We start from the raw sequence: 25,721 nt of genomic DNA on the forward strand, positions 1-25,721 counted from the left end.
CTGTGCGCCTGCGCCGAGCGCTGGGACAGGGCGTGTTCCTTGCCCGGGTGCGCGTTTTGCTCAGACCGAGTGTATCTCCTGCCGTCGAAGTGCGCCCTGCGGAAGCCTGTCTCTCCCACGCCCAACCTGTTAGGTGCTGCCCCTCGCGGTGAGTGTGTGTGCCGTTGCATTTGGGGTTGCTTCTCTCCGCGCGTCCGGAGTGGTGCTGGACCCTTCCCACTCCCCTGCCCCCGCCCTGCCCCATCCCCCTCCCTGCACCCGGACCCTGCCCCGCTGGTGCCCACTTTCCAGGACCAGGGGAAAAACAGAAAGCGCCAGCCAGGGCGTTCTCTCCTTTCTGTCTCTGCACCCTCCTGGCCGTCGCCCACGTGCTTTGTTGTTGTCATTTGGTACAGATCATGTCCAAGTCCCTGAAAAAGTTGGTGGAGGAGAGCCGGGAGAAGAACCAGCCGGAAGTGGACATGAGTGACCGGGGCATCTCCAACATGCTGGATGTCAACGGCTTGTGTAAGTGCTCGGGCAGGGCGTTCCCCTTGGAGGAGCTGGAAGGGTTTATAAGTTTTCCGAATAACTGCCAGTCGTGGTATGAGAGGCAGTGGTTTACATCCCACCCCTGCTTGTAAACACCACTTGTCCAGCGCTTAACTCATAAAGTTTGCAGTCAGAATTTATCCTGTTCCTACTGGAAAACGGACATGAGAGCCAGGACCAGTACCACGCAGACTGTTGCTGCTGTGTACCTCATCAGATATCTATGCTGATTTATGGCATTTGGGTGGAATTTCCACACAGTGTACTTAATAGCCACTTTATGTTTTAATTGAAAATCATTTTTGAATCCTTCTTCCTTTCGCCTTATATAGTCTTTGGCCCTTAAACAAATGCCACACAAAAGTTTTGTGATAAGTATTCTAGTACCTGGAGTATGTCAAATGTTTCTTGACTCGTTACCTTTTTCGGGGTCTTTATGCCCGTAACTTAGTTCAGGCTTTCGTTATCTCCTCCTTGTGCTATTGTGATGTCTTCCTATCTTTCCCTCTTGCCTCCAGTTTTACTGCTCCTCTAGTTGAGTCGCGGTATTGCTTCAGAGTTATTTTCCTGTAACACACATCTTATTGTGTTACGCTGTCCTTTAGACCAGGGATTGCAAATTCAGATGCCTGCGGGGGCCAGGTGAGGGTGGTCATGAACTTCTTAACAGTGTCCCATCTGTAGGGGCAGCTGCTACGCTTGCTACTCAGATCCAAACACGTGTTGCCCCCTGGGGATGTTGGTCCAGAGGTGCCAGATTTTCTTTTTTTTAAGAAGCCAAGAATATGGATGAAATTTTCTAATTTTTAGAAGTTGGCAACTAATCCCAATATTTGAAAAATACTTTATAGGTGAAATAAAACACTTCTTCAGGCTGAATGTGGCTTCAGTTTGGACCTTCTCCCTTAAACACTTCTCCTGGTTGTTCATTACCAAGAGGCATGCTCCAGGTTGCTCGGCGTGACTCGCAAGTCCTTTCTGAATCAGACCACAACCTACCTTAGCTCCTCTCTCTTCCATGCGTTTGGCGTCCTAGCCATACTGAACCTATTGCCCTTCCTGAACCAGGGCACACTCTTTGGGGTCTTCATGCCTTTACAAGTATTGTTTCTTCTCACTCCGCCCTTGTTCACCTGAAAGCCTTTTACTTTGCCAAGGGTCAGCTCAGACATCACAGCCTATGTGAAGCCTTCTCTGTATCAAGCTAGCATAGTCGCTCCCTTCTCTAAAGTGGGACGTGCCTTGCGTCATGACTCTGGTTACATAGGATTGTAATGTGTTCTTAATCTAAACATCTCTCTTTCCCCTGGGAGACTAAGGCTGTGCGGTATTCAAGTTTGCTGCCTTTACCGTAGTGCCTGGGGCACAGTGGGTGCTCAGAAATGTTTGGTGAATGAAGGAAAGAATGATGGATTAGGCCTTCGAGTTCATGAGATCAAGACCGGCATGCGATACTGGAAGAGAAGGGGAGATGGTCAAGAGACCCTAAACGAGGATGGATTGCCTGTTAGGCATGGAGGGTGTGGGCTCACATTTATTGTGGATCCATGCTGTGTCCCTGGGACAGAGACTGGGGTTGGTGCTATGGAAGCTTCTTGGCCAAAGCCAAGGGGATGAAAAGCTTAGCCGATTTGCATTTAGTAAGCCAATTTAGGAAGACACCTGCTGTTAAACTTAGCTTTTGTACTAATTAGCATCTCAGCCCCTTGGGCTGTCTTGGTCCTTGCGCTGGTGATGGCTTCTTGGTGGCAGCACCAGAGCGGAGGTCTCTGGTACTGAATCGGCACTTACAGATTTGGATGTGTCCCCGCGCTGCCCTGCCCAGCTCTGCTGTGGTCGTGATGGTCATTGAGAGTGCTCTGCAACAGAGCAAGAGGATGGCCAGTGGCAGGCGGGAGGCCTGGCTCGGCTGTGCTCTTGGCCCCTGGCTTTCTGCTCTCAGCTCTCTTTTTCTCAGAGGGTGGAAGAAAGAGGATGCTTTTAGCAGAGGAACTTTACCCTCCTCAGCTTTGAAGAGGACTCTCTATGTAATGTTTAGAAGTAGGGGGAATGTGGTGTAGCTATTTCAGTTCAGTTGCATTATCTCTTTGAAGCCTCGGCTTTTATTGAAGAAGAAAAGATAGCCACTTGCTTCCCTAAAAAGATGCTTCCGGTGTAGTATTAGGTGCTGAAAAGCAAGAGCGTTCTTAAGTTTTCCCAAAGAAGTGGCTGAAGGAAGAGCAACACTTCTTCTTGGGGAGTTCGTGGAAGTGAATGTGGAGATTCCGCTGCCTCTGTATTGTGTGTAAACCCAGAGTGGCTGCTTTCTGCCGTAACTCCCTGACTTGTGCACTTCTGAAATCTGGAGCGTTCCTGGCTGCCTTCTGAAGACCTTTTCTCAATTGGGGCTCATTTATCAGAAGTGCACATAATGCTTACTGTATATATTTTAATTTTTTATTTTATTGTTTACTTTTTAGCTGGGGAAGATTTGCCCTGAGCTAACATCTGTGCCAATCTTCCTCAACTTTGAATGTGGGTTGCTACCTCACTGTGGCTGCTGACGAGTGGTGTAGGTCTGCGCCTGGGAACTGAACCTGGGCCGTCTAAGCAGAGTGTGCCAAACTTACCCACTAGGCCATGGGGCTGGCCCCTATTTTAATATTTTACATATTAAAATATTTGACGTGGTTACATTAACTGTAGTATGAGAATTTTCATGTTCCTTTACTTATAAAATTTTAACTGTGATCAGGAGGTTTCATGTATTAGTGTCAAGATTAAGTACAAGAGACTAGTCATCTGTGTGGACAGAGAATGGTTATTGCATCTCAAGCTTTCCCTTCATTATCCTGACTGTTTAATTTCTCAAAACATAAGCCAGAATTAAGTTTGGAAGATAAGAGTGGAAGTTTTGTGCATATTCTAAGCATGTGAAATGTCCGTCTTTCTGCTTGGGAGAGTTGTGTCTTATGAACACAGCGCTTTACTTCCTCTGAGACAGTAAATTGCCTTTTAAAAACTTTTTTCAGTTTAGGTACCAAAAGCTTTCTGATGGGGAGAACTTCCTGGGCTGGGGACAGACGGCGGACAGGTTCTCTAGTTTTCGGCCAGTCCAGCCAGATCCTGGATGTGGTCAGATCCTATCCAGTGAGGCAGAAGAGAACGGTGCTCACGAGCGGGGCCCTTGGAGTTGGATAGACTGGCTTCAGATTCTCCATCCCCTTGTTACCTCTGTGTAGCTTGAGAGAGGCGACTTAACCGTCCTGAGCCTCAAGGTCCGCATCGTTAAGAGGAAGCGTAAGTACCACGTTCGTAGGGCTGGTTTTGTGCTAAGTGCCCTGATGCGTGTCAGCTGCTTGCTCAGCACCGCACCTGGTGCTGATGATGAGCGCACAGTGAAGTTTCGCTGTGAACACGAATACCCGCATAGAGCCCCACGAGCCTCGGGAACCAGGTCCAGCCTCGTCCATGGCCTGAACCGAGAAGAGCGTGGTTTGTTAGACTGGCTGAGGCTTTTGTGTCGTATGCTAATATTTTCTTTGTGGCTTATGAGAACCTGGACTGCCTGGCATTTTTGCCTAGGGTTCTTCTTTTTTATTTATTTTTTTATGGAAGTAACCTTGGTTTATAACATAAATTTCGGAGGTACATCATTATATTTCAATTTCTGTGTAGACTACATCATGCTCACCACCCAAAGACTAATTACCATCCACCACCATACACGTGTGCCTAGTCACCCCTTTCCCCTCCTCTCTCCTCTCCTCCCCTCTGTAACCACCAATCTAATCCCTGTATCTATATGTTTGCTTGTTGTTGTTATTGTTGATTTGGATTACTGTTTCTTTGAAATGACTCTTCAGTTTCTTTCTTTTCCTTTGTTTGTTTCCTACATGGCATGTAATCCACACACACATTCTGTCTCACAGCATCACTCTCCTCACCTGCGTGATAAAGTTGCTTTTGAAGGTCCTGCAGGCAGCCTCCGCTTGACCAGCGTCCCATCAGTAGCCTGGGAGACTTCTGTCATTTCTTTTACTTAAGTCTTCTGTGACTTTTTAATCTCTTCAGGTTTATTGCCCTCTGGGCGGTCAAACCTTTATCAGTTTTCTTTTGTCAGGTTAGACTGAAATATCTTTCAAATAAACCTTAAAACAGAAAAATAACCTGCCTCCCAGGGAGTGGTCTTTCTAAAGGACCATGCAAAATAGTTGACACACACAGTCGTGGGTTATCAGGGAGGGCTGTTCCAGAAGCCTTTTGAAACCTGGAAGTGGTCACCCGGTTGGGCTGTCTTTGGGGGAAAGATAAAAGAGCTGCAAGACTGTGTCTTTTTAGCTTTATTAAGACCTTTTATTTTTTTTACTACTCCTAAGTTGTGTGTATAGGTCCACCGTTGTGTCTCTAAACGTGCAATATCTTGGCCTGGGAATCTTTTTCCCTTTTCTCTCTCCAGCTCACCTCCTCCCCCGCCTTGTCAATGAACGCTTGTTGAAAGAAGGAATGACTTGTCTATCCACATGACTCCCTTCTTGTGCCACCTCTGAGAAGCTTCCTCAATCCTCAGGGGTTTTTTTTGTTCTTTTTTGAGGAAGATCAGCTCTAAGCCAACATCTGCCGCCAATCCTCTGCTTTTTCCTGGGGAAGACTGACCCTGAGCTAACATCCATGCCCATCTTCCTCTGCTTTATATGTGGGATGTGTGTCACAGCATGGCTTAACAAATGGTGCCATGTCCGCAACCGGGATCCGAACCAGCAAACCCTAGGCTGCCAAAGCGGGACATGCGAACTTAACTGCTGCATTACTGGGCTGGCCCCCCGCAATCTTCAGTTTTAACCCAGCATCCTGTCTGGCCTGGTGTGCACAGCTCTGTTATCTCTGCACTTGGCATTGTGCTTGGGAGAAGTTTATTGAAGGATGCTATTGCTTTTGGTTAAGAATTCAGGTGAGCTAGGGTAGAAAGTGTGGCCCTGGAGAGGGAGCATCCGCTGTCTCCATTCCACAGACTCCTCCCCACCTTCCCAGAGGGAAAGCAGTCTGTACCCATCAGGAACGTCCTAGAAGTGTTCAGTTTTCAATTTTTGATTTTAGGACAGGGTAAAAACTGAAAATGTTGCATCCAGATAGGAAATAAACATAAAGAAAACTTGTGACCCCTTTGGTGTAACTGAACTAATAATGACCTTCTGTTATTTTTCCATCATTCCACATTTCTGCTCCAGTCAGCCATGGCTTCTTTCTTGTAAGTAGCTCTTGTGTTACTAGCTGTGTAACCTTAGGCAGGTCACTTACCCTCTCGGTGCCTCAGGTTTCTTGTCTATAACATTAGCTACCTCAGAATTGCTGTGGATTGTAAAGTGCCCAGTATACCATCTGGAGTGTCTTAATCCGTTTGGGCTGCTGTCACAGAATACTGCAGACTGGGTGGCTTATAAACAACAGACATTTATTTCTCACCGTTCTGGAAGCTGAAAGTCCAAGATCAAGGCACTGGCAGATTCCGTGTCTGGTGAAGTTCCACTTCCTGGTTCACAGACAGCATCATTTTGCTGTGTCCTCAACAAGGAGAGTGGCAGCTCTGCAGGGTCTCTTTATAAGGGCACGAATCCCATTCATGAGGGCTCCACCCTCATGATCTCGTCACCCCCCAAAGACCCCACCTCCTCATACCATCACATGGGGATTAGATTTCACTGTGTGAATTTTGGGGGGGACACAGACGTTCAGTCTGCAGCATCGCACATTAGTCTTAATATTCACTATTGTTAGTATTTTAAAATCTTTTTTGTCTATGATTGTGTAAAAAATGCAGAACAACGTCTCTTTAGTTGTTGGAATTCTTGGGCATGGCACTTCCCCGGTAGCCTTTGCCTGTGTGTCCCATTGTTTCATCGTCTCTGGGCCCCCAGTGCCTCATTCCTCTCCTGATTCAGAATTCCCGGGCGAAGTTGGATGGGCATGCCCAGTGTGACAGGGTCAGGAGGAGAAACGGTTGCCTCACAGGGCAAGTTCAGAGCCATCGGCAGTGTGGGGAGGTAGCTGGGAGGACAGCAGGGCATGTCGCAGGATTTTAGTTGTAACGTGCTTGTGTCTGTTGAGAATGGCAGGAATTAAAAACTTGGCAGTTTTTCAACTAATAATTAAAATACTATATGTCATTCAATAGCTGTTTATTGAATGTATTTTTTTTTTATCATGGGCACTATCTAAGGATCTTTCTGGGAGTTTCTACCATATTGAATCTCTAAATTATCCAGTGATAAATTAATATTTGCTGTGTTAAGAAAATTAATGGATCTGAAGCGGTTTTTCACCGTTAGACACCATAACACCCACTGCTTTGCCGTGATAGCCAGCTTTTAATTGCAGTAGTCGGTGCTAGAATTGATGTGGATAATAGTTGAAAACCAGACCCTGTATTCTTTCATAAATTTATGTGAACCCACTTTAAAGAAAACCCGATCTAGATATATGAGATCCACTTTTCTAAAGCAAGAAACTAGAGGTGATTTTTTTACATCACATCAAGGCCTGTTACTTCTTTGAATAGCGAGTTTGCACAGGTTGGTCTATTTTTTATTTTTTAAAGTAAAAGATGGCAGAACAATGTGGCTGAGGAACATTCCATGCAGATCCAGCGCCTGGCCAGCAGGGGTCAGTGTTGAGCCTCACCATCACATGCCCCCTCAGCTGCTGCTGCCTCGGTAGGTGCTTCCTTCCGCCTTCCTCACAGCGCCTCCTTCGGGTAAAGAGAGAGCCTCCTTTATGGTAATTTATCTGTGAAGCTCACCGTCAAAGAAACCTCCCCTCTGTTATGATCCAAAGCATCTTTGACATTAGCTGTTTCATAACTGCCTTGCGGGTCTGAAGCTTCTGCTGGAGGCTCAGGGGCTCCTGAATGGAGGGGTGCTGGTCTGTCAGCGTGTTTCCCACAACAGATGGGGGCGAAAGAGAATTCGCAGTGTCCCCTTCGGCCAGATTTCACCAGATGCTTAATAATGTAAGACAGTATTTTAGATTTGAGGTGTCGGTGAAGCCAAAGAGACAAATGATAGTATAATGTTATTTATTAACTAGTTTGCTCGGGCTGCCAAACAAAATACCCCAGACTGGGGGGCTTCAACAACACACATGTGTTTCTCACCATTTTGGAGGCTGGAATTCCAAGACCAAAGTGTCAGCAGGCTTGGGTTCCCTGAGGCCTCTCCTTGGCTTGCAGACGGCTGCCTTCTCGCTGTGTCTTTCGTCTGTGTGTCCACATTCCTGTTCTCATCAGGACACAGTCGGCTTGGATTAGGGCCACCTCAGCAGCCTCATTTTACCTCCATCACCTTTTAAAGTCCTGTCCCCAAAGACGGTCACATTCGGAGATACTAGGGGTTTCCGGTAACTTGGCTTGGCTCTTTTGGGGTTCTCTCTTCTGAGGCTGGTGAGGCGCCATTTTATTTCTCTCTGCTTTCACCACAGATGCTGATGTCATGTTGGTCCTTTGTTGGTTCTCCCCAGGCACTTGTATTCGGGAGTTTATGGGGACACTTTATTCCTAGTTTAGTTGTGAGTTGTGTCCTTGGATCTTTGATTGCTATCTGGCTACTCTATTTTTATGTGGGGGTCAAGATTCCTAAAATGTGCGGCCGTGCCTGCCCCATCTTCCCAGCACTCACTCAGACTTGGTTTTTTTTGTTTTTTTTTTTTAAAGATTTTATTTTTTCCTTTTTCTCCCCAAAGCCCCCCGGTACATAGTTGTGTATTCTTCGTTGTGGGTTCTTCTAGTTGTGGCATGTGGGACGCTGCCTCAGCGTGGTTTGATGAGCAGTGCCATGTCCGCGCCCAGGATTCGAACCAACGAAACACTGGGCCGCCTGCAGCGGAGCGCGCGAACTTAACCGCTCGGCCACGGGGCCAGCCCCTCAGACTTGGTTTTTAATGTAGCAGATACAGGAGTTGGTCACTGGGCTTCCTGTTCTGCTACGCGCACCTGTGTCTTCTGGCCTGCATGTTGGGAGCCTGAGCTGTGGGGTCTCCCAGCTTGTCTACCTCCCACGTCTTGCTCTGCCACACAGATGTGGCTGTTGTGAGGTTTTCGAAAGTTTTCACTGTTAGCGATGAAATGGTGATGATTAAAGTCAGTGGTGAAGCTACACGCACAAGAGACCCACCAAAATGGTGGAGTGGGGGAGCAAACCCACTGCCCTGAGGGTCTCAGTCTGGAAGTGGCACATGTTGCTTCCACTCAAGTTCCCTTGGGAAGAACCCACCATACAGGGAGCTGTATTCTTGATGCTCATCACCAGTCCTTAGGTCAGGATTCCTCCCATTATTTAGATGGAAGCTTACATTGTGGTGGATTCCTCAGGAAAGGTCAAGAGCATAATACCACTGGAGTTGCTGCACATTGATGATAGGTGGAAGTTTGTGTCCTTTTTTCTTGAAAGTCAGCCTTACTGGATGTAAAGACTCACAATGTGTTTCCTGGGGTCTTGTACATTTGTTATTCTATTTTCTTCTGCATAAAGCATTGCTGTGCAAAAGTCTGAGGATAATCTAATTTTCTTTTCTCTGTAAACATTTAGTCTTTTTTCCTGGAGGCTGAAAAGATTTTTTACTTTTTCTGTAAGTCTGGGTGTATTCGTTTTCTGTGCCTGTTGTAACAAATGACCACAACCTGCGTGGCTTAAGACAATGGGAATTTGTTCTCTCATGGTTCTGGAAGCCAGAAGTCCAAGATGAAGGTGTTGGTAAGGCTGCTTGCTCTGGGGGCTCCAGGGGACAATCTGTTCCTTGTCTCTGGAGGGGAAGCTGGACAAGGTCATGTTAGCCAGGGGCCCAGCACCTGCTCCACCCTCTTCAGTGGATGAGAGGAAATCGGGTGAAACCTTCTGTCCTCTCCCTGTCTGCCATCGTTTCTTTTCCACTTAGAGTCTTAGACCTTCCACAGAAGGAGAGAGACATTGTCACAATGCTTCCTGTTTGGGTGTTTTTTTTGATGCCTCAGTGGTTGAAGGGTTGATATCAGGAGCCAGGATAATGTTATGGCTCAAAGCACAGACTTGGGAGTCACAGTCTTTACTAATTATCCCAACTTTGGTGTTTATTAATAAGTTCTTGGAAAGATCAGCTGGCGTCTCTGGGTGTCAGTTTCCTCATTGGTAAAATGGGAAAATACGCTGCTCCTCAAATAAAGGATGATGTCCGTGTTGTATCTGGTGTGGAGTAAGTACTCGAAAAATGATGGTCATGAAATTAGTCATTAGGAAATTTTGCACTTGTGAAGCTGAGACAAGGCTGTTTTTTGTTTTATTTTATTGAATTCACATTTATAACATTGTGAAATTTCAGCTGTACGTTCTTATTTGTTAGTCACCATATATATGTGCCCCTTTACCCCTTATGCCCACCCCCCAACCTCCTTTCCCCTGGTAACCACTAATCTGTTCTCTTTGTCCATGTGTTTGTTTATCTTCCACATATGAGTGAAATCATGTATTTGTCTTTCTCTGTCTGGCTTATTTTGCTTAGCCTAATACCTTCAATTTCCATCCATGTTGCAAATGAGACGACTTTGTCTTTTTTATGGCTGAGTAGTATTCCACTGTGTATATACACCACATCTTCTTTATCCATTATCAGTTGATGGGCACTTGGGTTGCTTCCACATCTTGGCTATTGTGAATAATGCTGCAGTGAACAGAGTGGTGCGTCAGTCTCTTTGAATTGTTGATTTCAAGTTCTTTGGATAAATACCCAGTAGTGGGATAGCTGGATCATATGGTATTTCTATTGTTAGTTTTTTGAGAAATCTCCGTATTGTTTTCCATAGTTGCTGCACCAGTTTGCATTCCCACCAGCAGTGGATGAGGGTTCCCTTTTCTCCACACCATCTCCAACATTTGTTGGTTTTTTGTCTTGGTAATTATAGCCATTCTGACAGGTGTGAGGTCATATCTCATTGTAGTTTTGATTTGTATCTCCCTGATGATTAGTGATGTTGAACACCTTTTCGTGTGACTACTGACCATCTGTACATCTTCCTTGGAAAATGTCTGTTCATATCCTCTGCTCTTTTTTTTATCGGGTTGTTTGTTTTTTTGTTGTTGAGTTCTTTATATATTTTAGAGATTCACCCATTGTTGGATATATGATTTGCAAATATTTTCTCCCAATTGGTGGATTGTCTTTTCATTTTGTTCATGGTTTCCTTTGCCTTACGGGAGCTCTTTAGTCTGATGAAGTCCCATTTGTTTCTCTTGTCCAAGTAGACATGGTATTTGAAAAGATCCTTCTAAGACTGATGTCCAAGAGTGTACTTCCTATATTTTCTTCTAGGAGTTTTATGGTTTCATGTCTTACGTTCAAGTCTTGAATCCATTTTGAGTTAATTTTTGTGTATGGTGAAAGATAATGGTCTACTTCCATTCTTTTGCATGTGGCTGTCAAGTTTTCCCAACACCATTTGTTGAAGAGACTTTCCTTTCTCTATTGTATGTTCTTGACTCCTTTGTCAAAGATTAGCTGTCTGTAGATGTGCGGTTTTATTTCTGGGCTTTCAATTCTGTTCCATTGATCTCTGCGTCTGTTTTTGTGCCAGTACCATGCTGTTTTGATTACTGTAGCTTTGTAGTATAGTTTGGAGTCAGGGATTGTGCTGCCTCCAGCTTTGTTCTTTTTTCTCAGAATTGCTTTAGCTATTCAAGGTCTTTTGTTGCCCCATATGGATTTTAGGATTCTTTGTTCTATTTCTGTGAAGAATGTCATTGGGATTCAGAATGGGATAGCGTTGAATCTGTAGATTGCTTTAGGTAGTATGGACATTTTAACTCTATTTATTCTTCCATTCCATGAGCGTGGAATGTCTTTCCATTTCTTTATGTCATCATCGATTTCTTTCAGTAATGTCATACAGTTTTCAGGTATAAGTCTTTCACCTCCTTGGTTAGATCTATTCCTAAATATTTTATTCTTTTTGTTGTGATTGCAAATGAGATTGTATTCTTGAGTTCTCTTTCTGTTAGTTCCTTATTAGACTATAGAAATGCAACTGATTTGTGTAAGTTGATTTGTAAATGTTGATTATTTCTAACAGTTTTCCAATGGATTTTTAGGGTTTTCTGTATGTAAAATCATGTCGTCTGCAAACAGTGAGCGTTTGCTTCTTCCTTGCCAATTTGGGTACCTTTTCTTTCTTTTTCTTGCGTAATTACTCTGGCAAAAACTTCCAGTACTATGTTGAATAGGAATGGTGAGAGTGGGCACTGCTCTCTTGTTCCTGTTCTCAGGGGAATGCTAACATCTGTTGCCCATCTTCCTCTTTTTTCTTTTGCTCACCAAAGCCCCAGTACATAGTTGTATATCTTAGTTGTAAGTCATTCTAGTTCTTCTATGTGGGATGCTGCCACAGCATGGCTTGGTGAGTGGTGTGTAGGTCTGCACCTGGGATCTGAACTGGTGAACCTAGGGCTGCTGAAGCAGAGCATATGAACTTAACCACTTGGCCATGGGGCTGGCCCAAGAGTTTTATTGTAAATGGCTGTTGGATCTTGTCAAATGCTTTCTCAACATCTGTTGAGTTGGTCATGTGGTTTTCATTCCTCATTTTGTAATGTCGTGTATCACATTGATTGATTTGTGGATGTTGAACCATCCCTGTGTCCCTGGTATAAATCCCACTTGATTGTGGTGTATGATCTTTTTGATGTATTGCTGTATTCGGTTTGCCAATATTTTGTTGAGGGTTTTTGTATCTATATTCATCAGTGATATTTGCCTGTAATTTCCCTTCTTTGTGTTGTGCTTGTCTGGCTTTGGGATTAGGGTGATGTTGGCCTTGTAAAATGTGTTAGCAAGTATTCTGTCTTCTTCAATGTTTTGGAATAGTTTGAGAAGGATGGGTACTAAATCTTCTTTGAGTGTTTGCTAGAATTCTCCACAGAAACCATCTGGTCCTGGGCTTTTATTTTTTGGGAGGTTTTTGATTACTGTTTCAATCTCTTTGCTTGTGATTGATCTATTCAGATTCTGCATTTCTTCTTGATTTGGTTTTGGGAGGTTGTATGAGGCTAGGAATTTATCCATTTCCTCTAGGTTGTCCAATTTGTTGGCGTAGGTTTTCCGTAGTATCCTCTTATCATCCTTTGTATTTCTGTGGTATCGGTTGTAAGTCTCCTCTTTCATTTCTAATTTTATTTATTTGAGCCTCCTCTCTTTTTTTCTTAGTGCGTGTGGCAAAGAGTTTGTCAATTTTTTTGTCTTCTCAGAGAACCAGCTCTTGGTTTCATGGATCCTTCCTACTGTTTTTTGCTTTCAATTCATTTATTTCTGCTGTGATGTTTATTATTTCCCTGCTTCTGCTGACCTTGGGCTTTGTTTGTTCTTCTTTTTCTAGTTCTGTTAGGTGTCCTTTAAAGTTGCTTATTTGAGATTTTCCTGCTCGTTACAGTGAGCCTGAATTGCTATGATTTCCCTCAGCATGGCTTTTGCTTCATCCAATATAAGTTGGTATGGTGTATTTTCACTTTCATTTGTCTCCAGATATTTTTTGATTTCTCCTTTAATTTCTTCAGTAACCCATTGGTTGCTCAATAGCATGTTGTTTAGTCTCCATGTGTTTGTCACTTTCCCAGTTTTTTTCTCGTAGTTGATTTCTAGTTTCATAGGTTGTAAAAGATGCTTGATATGATTTCAATCTTCTTAAATTTGTTGAGGCTTTCCTTGTTTCCCAACATATGGTCTGTCTTTGAGAATGTTCCGTGTGCACTTGAGAAGAATGTGTATTCTGCTGATTTTGGATGGAGTGTTCTGTATATATCTACTGAGTCCATCTCGTGTAGTTTTTAATTTAGTTCCACTATTTCCTTGTTGACTTTCTGTCTGGTTGAGCTATCTGTGGATGAAAGTGGGGTATTAAGGTCCCCTACTATTATTGTGTTGCTGTTAATATCTCCTTTTAGGTCAACTAATAATTGCTTTATGTACTTTGGTGTTCCTGTCTTAGGTGCATATATATTTATAAGTGTTATGTCTTCTTGGTGGACTGTCCCTTTTATCATTATATACTGCCCCTTTTTGTCTCTCCTTGTCGATTTTATCTTGAAGTCTACTGTTTCTGATATAAGTATGGCAGTACCTGCTTTCTTTTGTTTGCCCTTAGCTTGGAGTGTCATCTTCTATCCCTTCACTCTAAGCTTGTGTTTGTCATTGGAGCTGAGATGTGTTTCCTGGAGGCAGCATATTGTTGGGTCTTGTTTTTTAATCCATGCAGCCACTCTGTGTCTTTTGATTGGGGAATTCAATCTATTTGCATTTAGAGTGATTATTGATATATGATGGCTTAATGCTTCCATTTTATCACTTGTTTTCTGGTTGTTCTGTGTTTCCTTTGATTTTTGTCCCATGTATTTGGACTGCCAGTTCAGTTTGGTGGCTGTCTATGATGGTTTTCTTAGTTTTCTCTTTATTTATCCTTACTGTCTCTGTTCTGGTTTTTTGTTTAGTGGTTACTGTGAGATTTGTATGAAAGCTCTCGTAGATGAAATAGTCCGTTCTCTGATAGCCTCTTATTTCCTTAGTCTAAGCAGCTTCCATCCCTATCCTCTTCCCCTTGTAAGTTATTGCTGTCACAAATTATTCTGTTTGTCTTGTGAGTTTGCGGTTAAAGTGAAATGATTATATTCATTCTTTATGTTTTCCTTCCTTTTATGTTGTAATTGTTTGCTAATCTGTTCTGATAGAAAGTTGCAATTTTCTGATTTTGTCTGCCTATTTATCTCCTTGCTTGAGGCTTTGTAAACCCTTTTTTTTTTTTCCAGGTATACGGGCCTTCTTGATCATTCCTTTTCATGTGTGTGTGTTGGGGGGCGGGGGGTCGTGTAGAGATGAACTCCCTCAGCTTTTGTTTATCTGGAAAAGTTTTTATTTCTCCATCATATGTGAAGGATATTTTTACTGGATAGAGTATTCCTGGCTGAAAGTTTTTGTCTTTCTGAATTTTGAATATACCGTTCTACTCTCTCCTAGCCTGTAAGGTTTCTGCTGAGAAATATGGTGAAAGTCTGATACAGGTTTCTTTGTAGGTTATTTTCTTCTGCCTTGCTGCTCTTAATATTTTTTGTTTGTCCTTTACTTTTGCCAGTTTTGCTGCTATATGCCTTGCAGTAGGTCTTTTTACATTGATATATTTAGGAGATTTGTCAGCTTATTTTACTTGTAATTCCAGCTCCTTTAACAGGTTTGCAAAGTTCTCAGCTATTATTTCTTTGAACAAGCTTTCTGCTCCATTCTTTTCTTCTCTTTCTTGAGTACCTGTAATCCTTATGTTGCATTTCCCAACTGAGTCAGATATTTCTTGAAGTATATCTTCCTTTTTTTTTAGTCGTAGTTCTCTGTCTTCCATCTGAAGCATTTCTATATTCCTATCTTCTAAATTGCTAATTCTGTCCTCCAAAATATCAGCTCTGTTTTTTAAGGACTCCAGATTTTCCTTTATCTCGTTCATTGTGTTTTTCATCTCCAGCATTTCTGATTGGTTTTTCTTTATAGTTTCACTTTCTTTTGTGAAGACTTCCCTCTGTTCATTAATTTTGTTATTGATTTCATTGGACTGTCTTTCTGAGTTCTTCTGTAACTCATTGAGCTTTTTTGTGATGGCTGTTTTGAGTTCCCTGTCATTTAGATTATAGATTTGTGTGCCTTCGGGATGGATTTCTGGGTGTTTTGTCTTTTTCTGTCTGGTCTGGAGTATTAATATACCTCTTCATACTGTGTGATGGGGTGGATTTGTGCCTTCGCATAGTGAGAGTATCTGGTCGCAGATTTCACCTGCTGCCACTGGTTGGGGGGGCAGGAGCTGTGTATTCTGAGCCTGCCGGGATCCCTGTCAGCTGGCACAGGCTGTTTTGAAGATCTCGTGGTGGGAGCTCTGGTGGGGCAGGAGGTTTGGGGGTAAAGAGCCTAATGGCCTTTGGGCTGAGGAGTGGAGGCAAGGATCTGTGGATGCTGTCTGGGGCACCTGTGTTTGCTGGATCTATGTCTTGAGAGGAGAGAGGCAGATGGAAGAGGCTGGAGTAGGATGATGGGAACAGACATCATGCTGGGGAGATCTAGGGAGACCCTGTAGGTGGTCAGAAAAAACATGCCCAAGTTTGACCTAGAGGGCAGCTGATGACGAGTGTCAGTGCAGGAGACTAGTTATCCTGGACTGGAGGAGGCAGCACTTGGAAGTCAGGATAAGGGATGATGTGGGGAGAGAAGCTGAAAGCCCATGGGAAAATGCCGATGAGCTGCCCATCAGACCAAATCTTATCTTTGGTGTAGGTGAGAGCAGGTGGTACACTGGTCCTCAAATATTTAGTGACTCTTGAAGGATTTATGACTCTGAACTCTGAGAGCCACCTGGCTCTGTGTAGGCAGCTGGTCTAGGATTCCAGTTCTTCCTGCTTCTCAAGAGGGACTTGCCTTTGCCGGGACATGTGGGGCTCTTGGGTTGAGGATAAGAAGTGTGGAGGAAGGTTGAGGTGGAGGCAGAGAACCACTGCTCGAGAGAAGTGAGGAGTCGGAAATGTCTGCCATTGGACCCTGGGAAGAAAAGAGAGTGCCTCTGCCTCACCTGGCTGCCTTGTTTATCGCCAGGGATCCATGGAAGTTGAGAATACCCCATGTTGTCTGAAATGGAAAGCATGCACATTTGGTACTACCCGTGTCTTCATTTTGCAGAAAAAAATGAACCTATGACCTCAGACTTCTTTTTTTCTTTTGGACATCTTAAAATGGCATACAATTGGCCATTTGTAGATATTTTCTTTGTTTTTGGGGCCAGTAAAAAAATAGGCTCAGAATTAATCAGCTTCTTATTTGGAAACAGCTTTGAAAGGGTTCTCTCTGCTTACCAGCTCTGCAGCCATGAGCAGGTTACTTAACCTCTCTGTGCTTCATTTTTCTCAGCTAAAACTGGGAGGGTGGTGGTTAATCACAGTACTACCATGTAGGGTTATTGTGAGGAATGGTTGAGGGGATACAGTTCTTGGATCTTTGCCAGCCACGTTTTAAGGATTTAGTAAACATCAGCTATTGTTATTACTTTATTTTGTTTTATCATTTTTGATTCTAGGGGATGTCTATACAGTGCCCAGCAGAGCATATTGATGTAGTAGGCATTCCATAAATACTAGTTCTTTCTTATCTTTTCTATTTTCTTTGTTTTGTAGCATCAGATAATTTAATTCAGCCTTTCATTTTCAAGATGAGGAATTTGTGCTCCAGAAAAATCCCGTGATATTTTTCAGGATCTCGTGGGATTACAGTCTGGGTCTCACACTGCTTGAAACTCCCTTTTCTTTGCTTTGAGTCACTTTACGTAACTGTCATATTTTATTCAAGAGAGAAAGGAATTTTTGCGTTCAGGTTTATACTCTTTTTGTTATGATAGGAATTTCCAGCATCTTGAAAAGAGCTCTCCGTTCCAGATATGAATATTATTTTCCCAATTTGGAAAGAAGCTCCAGATCTGGAATCCGGGAACCTTGGTTGGACTCTCGGTTCTCATGCTGGTGGTCTGTGGAACCTTAGAAAAATCACCTTACCTCTCTGGGCCACCTTTTCCTTATTAATTGCATCCCCTTGTTATTACAGAGTAAGCTCCTTGGGGGCAGTAACTGTGTCTCACTCATCTACCGCATCACCAACAAAGTACAGTGCCTTGCAAAACAGTCCTAATTCACTGAGCATTTGTTAATGCCATGCTACTTACAAATCTAGAGCGGTTAATGACTGCATACTGTAGGTGGCTTACTATATTTTTCTCTTTAATTCTTCAGACATCTTCAGAAATAGAATTTTTCTTTGTCTTTTTTTGGAAGGAGAGACTTTAAAGGGAGGTGTTCAGACAGGAACGATGTGGGCTCCACGTTTTTAGTAACACAGTACCCTGTGTCTAGATCTTTTAACCTAATGTCCTGGTGGATGCAAAGCCCCTAGTCAGTGAGCAGCTCATTGGGGGTTCTCAACCCACATGAATTCTCTGCCCTTTTTTACGTATAGAAAGAGTTATCACTTTTTTCCAGTGGTCACGTGCCGGGGTCCTGCCCCGGCGGAGTCCAGGTTCCTGAGGGATGGACGGCATCGGCGCAAAGAGGGGAAAATAAGGGGGATGTGAGACTTGGGTTGGTGTTAGCAAGTCCGACTTTACTGTGCACCAGTGTCGTTTATATATTTTTCAGGATTAGTACAGAAATAGTTCTACATATATTCTCAGAGAAATAAGGAAGTAAAAAACGAGCACAAGAATATTTATTAGCATTCTATTCTATAGAGCATAAGGTTAATGGTAGTCTTCTCAGCAATTAACTAGTGTTTGTTGTCTCTAAGCTAAAGGAGATAGGTACCTAGGCGTCTGTTGTAATTCATGGTAAAGTTAAATCAAAGAGAGAAGGTCCAGGCCTCTGGACAGGACAGCAGTCCGTCTGGTTACATCCTGGTGGAGCCATCCCTGCCTCCCGCAATCATTTATGCCGTTAGTGTAGATGGTTAATGGGAACAAAAGGCGACTCCAGGGTGTCTTATCCCCAGGGCTATCTGCATTCTCAGCGGGCAGTTAAACATCTTTACTTTTTCGCACCCTTTAGGGGGTGGAAGCATTCCTTTGTCTTTTAGATTGTAGAGCTAACAGTCCCTTAAGTACACTGCCGGAGAAAGTATCACTTTGTTAGTAAAGGGCTGAAAAGCTAAGCTAAACTATATATCTTCAAGAATAAAAAAGAGAAATAAGTATACACATAACCTTGATAGAAAGCATGCATATAATTCAGAAAATATCAGGGGTGTCGGCCAGCCATTCTTCACCGAGGGGCATCCCTGCACCCCTCGGCCCTTCTACTCATCAATTATTTATTATTTATTGCTTTTAGGAGAAAACCTCTATAACATTTTAACAGAAAGCAGAAGGTCAAGAATAATATATAGATACTTCTTGATCATCCAATTAACCAGCAAACTTAGAAGGACGATGCATATATTTTTAGACAAAGAACTGGAGGGAGAAGGAAACATTAACCAGATGGAGGCCATAAACCTAATTCGACATCTTATCTGGGCAGGATTCCTTTCTGCTTGTCTCAAATGGGACTGTGTGCTCCTCCAATAATTAACTGAAAAATATCTTGAAAGTTACCTGCAGGTGGTCACATTCTCTTACTATATCTAATTTTCCCAGGAGGTAGTGCCTTCCAAGCAGCCACCCAAAGGATTGAAAACTGGAGGTTAAGAAAGGAAAAGGAATGAAGGGCAATTAGAAGCAGCACAGGTTTCAGAACTATGTGAGGGGCTGGCTGGTTATTCTTCACCAAGGGGCGACCCTGCACCCCTCGGCGTTAATCGGATGGACCCTGTCAAACAGCCGATCAAATGATGTAGCCACGGCTCCCAGCAGTCACGTATGATAAATTGCTTTCTGTTGAATGAAAGAGCAGTTAAGTACAGTTGATGGACCCTTTATCTGCAAATAGGAGAATTCAGTCAAGTAGCCAATTTTGAAAACTTGCTACTAATGAACTTCCAGTTCTCCACAATAATTAATTGTGAAATAAAGGAAAGCTTTCATACCATGGTGATTTTTCTTTGAAGTTTTATATTATGAACAAAATTCAAAAGAAGTCTGTTTATGATTCTGGGTGTGTTGATGAATATGATATTTGTATTATATTTTGGTATGAAACATTTTATTGTCTGTCTCTGCTTTAATATATTGTCCAAAGCCGCATATTTAAGAAGATCTGAATCTGTAGCCTGCTACCAGGGGTGAAATAACTCCAGCCATGCGACATGGGCAGGCATTTTAATCATGCATCCTGGAGACACAAAACCCAAATGGGTCAGCCTGGCTTCCTGGTGCTGACATCTGGCCGGCTCCCACATCCCTGTGGAGTCTCTGAATCAGGGTTATTTAGGGCTGTTGCTGTTTCTAGCTTAGTGGGGAGCCAAAATGGAAAAACCATTTGGACCATCCTGTATTTTAAGTTCAAATTAATTCTTCTTTTTTGGTCTACAACTTTGAGAGGAATTCAGTTAACAGAGGATGCTGTTTGCAATGTAATCTGTAGAGTGGCACAGAATTTGAATGGTGCCCCCTGGGGTTGTCAAACAAGGTGGCCCTCTTTGAATATCCCAGGACATATGATGGGTCTTCGAACATGGCGATACTTGATACAGGAACTGTCATAAAGGGGTAAACCATGTGCCTTCTCATGATAGCAACATTTTTCTGGTTGCTTCCATTCGGAACACAGTCTGTAAAATGAACTGGTGGTCCCAGTCCAGTTTTTGTGACGAGCATTACAGACCTTTCATTTGGAACCCAAGGGTGACCCATTCCGACCTGTGACAAGATTGCAGAAACTTTCAAGTCCCATATGATTCCCCTTGTCTCCTCCTGGCCGTGTGTTCGTCTCTGGATATAAATGTCACGCTGTGAAGCTGAAACTTTTTACCTTCTTGGAAGTGCTACCAAAGGAATAATTTACTTTCTAATTTGCCAAAATGGAGACTGTAGAGACAGTTTCCAGTGTGCTACATCATTGTGATATGTTGGCTTATTTTGGAAACAAGTCTATAATGTCATCTGCTGGTACTGAGAATTTCATCATGCTGATTTTTCTTCTCTCGTGCTGCCTACTTTATGCTGAAGAAGAAGGGGGAAACTGAACCTTTTAAAAATAATAATAATTGCTCCCATGTATTATCTAGAAATGGTGATTCTTTTTCTTGTAGTGTTTAGTTAGTCCTTTGATTTTTCTGGATTTGTTCCATTAAAACACTACCTGCCCCCTCCAGTCCTGTATCTTCCCTATTTTCCATCTATTTGCTCAAAGAAGTCTGGAATTGCTTCCATACTCTCCAGCTTCCATATGTCCTTCACGTCCTGCTTCAGTGCGTTGTGTCCTCTGCCCTAAAGAATTTTTGGATGTGTCATCTTCCAGGAACTAACATCTCCTTCTGAACTGCCATTATCCCTTCCAATAGACTTCTCTTGTATCCATGATCCTTTTATGTCTTACATTTTGGGATTTTGGTACATGTTCTTTGCTCTCTAAATTGAGTGACTCTGTAGTTTGTCATCCAAACTAGGCATCATCCAGGACTGTCCCAGGCTAGCCAGGATGTATAGTCGACATTACTTCTAAGGGAATCTCCAAGGTAGAAACTATTGGCACTCTGAGCATGCTCAGTGAGTGTCCAGTCAGTGAGTGCCCCCATGAGTTCTTGATTGTCTTTCTTGTGAAATTATTGAACCAACCAGTTCCTTTTTGAGCGTTTTCCTATCATTCCCTTCTTGGCTAGAGAACAAACGATCATAAATCATAGGTCCACTGCCAGCAGCCTCACCCCGTCTCCACCCTCCCCTACAAAACACCTCCCTCCCAATGATTTTGTTTTCCCACTGTTCCTGTTGGCCTGATACAGTGTTCACCCAAATATCATTCTAAAGGCTAGAGGCCAAATAATAGCCAAGGCACCATAACATTTGACTGTGTGTGTCAACACACTTCTTAGCTGTTTAACTGACTTTTGAAATAGATTCTGCTTTGAAAATGCCTGGGTAAAGCATAGTTTAATATTGCTGTAGGAATTTTAATACAAGTGTGCTCTCACGGTTGTGGCGCTGCTCATTCTCGACAATTATGGTGGGCTGGACCATCAGAGCATGTTATTCACACGGTGGAGGGTCTCCTAGCGTGTGATTAAGGCCGCAGGGCAGGTCAGGAGGGGGACAGCCTGCTCAATTTTCCCAACATGTTTGACTAGGGGGGCTTTTGTATTTTTAAATAATCCATTCTATTTTGGTAGACCTTTTCTCCCCTTTCTTAGCAGCACAGTTTCCATACAAGACTCACAATGAACTCACCATTGCCGAGTGGAAGGGAGTGGCGGGTCAGATAAATGCATCTGTCACTCCTTGGTCTTTGCCTGTACCAGGCTTTGATTCATTCTGTGATTTTGATCCTGCCCAGCCTAATTGCCCTCCCCAGAGACCTGGCCTTCAGTCCTTTATTGCCCTAAATATTCCTTCAAAGATCTTCTATGAACTTTTTCTTTTTTACTCTAATTTTTCTCCTCTTACCTATTGTTAGCATGCAGCCCTGTAACAATAGTGAGAAAGGAAAATACATTCTAGTGCTGTGAATGGGTGAAGCAGCAATTCTGAATTTCTCTTGTCTATTAAAAAAAAAAAAACTTTCAAATTTCGTCACTTTCTCTCCTTCTAAATGCTTGTTGAAAGGGCACAACGTGAAGTGATTGAAAAGAACTAGCTTTCTCTGATTAAGTCTTTCATTGTGAACGTTAGATGGGAGAAGAGCAAAAGTTTTTGTTTTTCTAATTAGCTGTGATATTTTAGGAAAAATTAAGGCAGGGGGTGATAGGATTGTCAGTTTTCTTCTGTAATCAGAATGACCTTCTGTGACAGATGGAGTGGTCTGCTAGTGTGAGAGGCTACTCGTAGTCTGCCAGTTTGTGTTTGCGTCATCTTTCTCCGTAATAAAACCCTGAATTTCTAGCTGGCACATGGTCACCTGGAACACAAACTGCATTTCCCTGCCTCCCTTGCAGCTAGACGTCTCTGTGCTACAAAGTTTTGATTAATTGCTTGCAAGTGGAAGTGCCACGTGCCACTTCTTAGAAGCATTCTAAAGGAGGAAGACTTCTTTTTCCTTTGCATCTTCCTGAGGGGAATGCAGGCATGGTGACTAAGCTCAGGCAGCCATCTTGGACCATGAGGTAGGATCCATGCAGTGTGGATGGTTGGGCAACAAGATATCAGGAACCTTTGGACTGCCTGTGTGTAAGTGAGAGAGAAACTCCTGTTTTGTGTAACTCTTGTTATTTGTGGTTTGCTCTCACATGAAGCTGACCTTACTCTTAATTCATACAGCTATGAATCTGTTTCATTTGCTTTGGTACGAGGGCAACTCTTTGAGGGTGTTTTTTTCCTATATCAGACTGTACACCTGAGAGGTAGAGGAATGCTTTATTTGGTGGACAAGAAATCTTAACTCTTAGAAATAAAAAGTCTGAGATGTTCTGTAATATCTAAAATCTTAAACATCCTGTGAGACGCTACCATTGTGGTTGTTTTAAAAACCACAAAAGTGCTCTCTTTCCATTTGTCTTTCTCATTCCCCCTTCCCCAGTAGTTCAGTCCAAAGCCAGCAAGTGGGACAGAAAGAGGTGCTCAGGGTTTGGGGGTTGCGTAGTGGCCTAGAGTAGGGTGTGGGAACCTGAGTGGGGTGAGTTGGGCATCTGTGCAGGGTGGGGGAGCCTGGCTTGGGAGGTCCGAGGGTGAGGAGGGCGTCGCTGTGGAGGGCGCAGGCGAGGAGGGGAGGGTGAGTCTGAGCCGAGAGGGCGGGTGTCCAGGTAGGAGGAGGGCGTGTGGGGAGGTTGGTTCCTGCATCGTTCACCATACTGCATCAGTTCACCCTGATGGAAGGACTCAGAAGATTCCACAGAGCCTCCTCGTGTTAGGATTTAATAGGCACAGGGCATGGTTTAGGAAGAGCAAGAAAGCACAGCCAGTATCAGGGGCCCGAGAGGCTCACTGGTGACCCCCAGGTGTCATTTCTTCATTGCTCAGGACATACTTCGTTTCCAGAGATGAGCCATCAAGACACATGTGAGGAATCTGGGGTTCCGGAGAGGCTGGACAGAAATGCTCAGCAGTGTGTTTTATGCCTGACTGGTCATACACCCTGTAGTCAGATGTAAGCCGTCAATCTACACATCTCCAAACGTGAACAAGCTGGCCGTGGGTGCTCCAGGTCGTTCTCAGCTTTAAACTGAGTATTACACGTCTCTGGCTAGGGTGCTCGTGCTCATCTTGACCGAGAATCAGTACCAGGCTTCTGGGGGTCCCTGAAGCTGTGCATGGAGCTGTCCCAGTCTAGCTGTAAGAGAGCTGTGTTTTATGCAGTTATATATAGAAGTATTGATTACGTAAGTAAGTAGGTTGAAGATAAAGGAAGCCAGAGTTCTTGCTGTTAGAGAAGGGAGTTACAGATATGGAAAGGCAGGAAACAGGCATGAACCGTGTAGCAGTGTATTGGAATTGGATATGTTGGTGTGGACTCATGGTTTTCAGTAATGTACATAGTGAAATCAATATAGGGATGTGTGTGTGTTTATTCTCTAGCTCTGGCCACTGAGAGGGACTGAGAATACTGACCCCAAGATATCTAGTGCCCAGATTTTAGCTTATAAATACCATTTTCTGCAAAAGGGAATCAGAAGTCATTGGAGAAATGGCTGATTCCAGGGCAGTGGCAGAAGTACAGGATGAACTCGAATATCTTGTGCCAGAAAGTAAGGAATTGCTCAAAAAACCATGAGGATGTGTCAAAAGGACTTAGTAGCCAGCTTCGATGGGCTCCCCCAGCCAAATCAGGGGCAGTGTGAACATCAACATAAATAATAATGATTGTTTATAACCCATTGACTAAAATAGGAATCCACAAAGCTACGCAAGTATAAATAAATACATCTTGGTTTCTCAGCAGCAACACGATTGCCCTTTCAGACGGGATGTTGTGGGTGGGCTGCCTTGTGCATTGTGGGGTGGTTAGCAGCATCCCTGGTCCCTCCTACCGGATGCCACTACTTTAGACCAGTCCTGTCCAAAAGAAGTATAATGCAAGCCACATAGGAAAGTTTAGATTTTCCAGTGCTCACAGTTGTTATAACCAAAAATGTCTCTGGACGTTGCCAAATGTCCCATGAGGGTCAAAATTGCCCTGGTTGAGGACCACGAAACACACAAATAAATTGAAGGTGTGGTGAGAAGCAGGATGTTTATATAGTTTCAAAGTGTTCTCCCTCCTCATCCCCACTATCCCCCCCCACCAAATACTAATTATAAAGAGATAAAGAATAAATTGACAGTGGAGAAGCCAGGCAGACAGAAGTGGTCAAGGGAAGATGATCAGTGACAGGCCAAATGGAAATCGTGTGCCACCTCATAGGATGCAGTGAGAAGAACAGCATTTCTTTGATATTCCTGCCCAAGATGCTCAACCTAAAGCTAGTCAAGAATAAACAAATGCCAAATCCACAAGGAAGACGTAAACAAAATAATCTGGTCTGCAAGTTTCATCATTGCCAAGGTTACGAAAGTCAAAGAAAGAGAAACTTAGACTGGAGGTGACTTAGAGAGACCAGGTAGCTACATGCAATGTGGATTCTGAACTGGATCCTTTTTTTAAAGAAATAGTAGGAGCGTTTGGCAAAACTTGGATGAGGGCTGAGGATTCGATGGTAATGAGGTATTGTGTTAAGTTTTTGATTGTGATGGCTGAATTGTGGCTATGTAAGAGAATGCCTTTTTTTGGTAGGAATATCCTAAATTTATGGGGCATGAGACCAGCAGCTTAATCTAAAATGGTTCAGGGCAGGAGAACAGGTCTTTATACTGTATTTTGAGCTTTTCTATAACTTTGTGATGATTAATAAAAAGAAAAATACTCAAAAGTTGTGGTCAAGATTGATACAGTCTCATTTTCTTCTAAGCATGCTGGGGTCCAACACTGAGACCCTTCTTGAGAAAGTTTTTATCTTCTTATCCCCTTCAGGAAAAAGCTCTCTTACATTAATGTAATATTCTCATAGAAAGAATATTGGAAAAATGTCTGAATCTGTTTCTTAACTAACATATAAATTATAATTATATACATAAAACATATATTGTTGTGTGTATATATATCATACTGATCATACAGTGAAGTTTTAGAATCCAAAACGCAAGGCAGGTCACTTTTTTCTCAGGGGTTTTTCTGTGTGTGTGTGTGTGTGTATGTGTGTACCTGTGACTATTTTCCTCCTTTAGAGTTGGAAAAACCATCTTTTAAGCAAAGCTCATCTTGTTCAGCAGATTAAACCTTCATGCTAATGTTTGAAACTGGCAAGCAATCTGCACGTGCTTTGAAATGTCAACCAAAATATTTTTAGAGGAAAATTGGGTTTTTAAAATTCTGATCATGTGATAGTGTGTAGAAGAATTTCTGGGTCGACAGTGGACGTAGATGCGGTCGTGTGCTGCCAGCCTTCTGTCATGTGCTCTTTCTGTTTTGATGGGATGGGTTTTTGCACAGGTCAGGGCTCTGTGCCCCTCCACACTCTTGGCCGGTTCTTCTGACCGGCGCGTGTTATTGACATGGGTCACTAAGGCTGGGCCA

General features: G+C 43.2%; 1 protein-coding gene across 3 annotated transcripts in view; it reads left to right on the forward strand.

The window, feature by feature from the left end:
* The window catches only part of RSU1 (Ras suppressor protein 1), a 175,394-nt gene continuing 149,673 nt past the window's right edge, over positions 1-25,721 (forward strand). For all 3 annotated transcript variants that reach the window (XM_046679956.1, XM_046679958.1, XM_046679957.1), the window contains exons 1-2: positions 1-148; positions 396-507. In XM_046679956.1, the coding sequence (XP_046535912.1) occupies positions 399-507 (109 nt within the window). In that variant the 5' untranslated portion in view covers positions 1-148; positions 396-398. The remainder of the gene's footprint in view (positions 149-395; positions 508-25,721) is intronic.

This window comes from Equus quagga, chromosome 12 (genome assembly GCF_021613505.1).
Source record: "Equus quagga isolate Etosha38 chromosome 12, UCLA_HA_Equagga_1.0, whole genome shotgun sequence".
In the NCBI taxonomy this organism is placed as follows: Eukaryota; Metazoa; Chordata; class Mammalia; order Perissodactyla; family Equidae; genus Equus; species Equus quagga.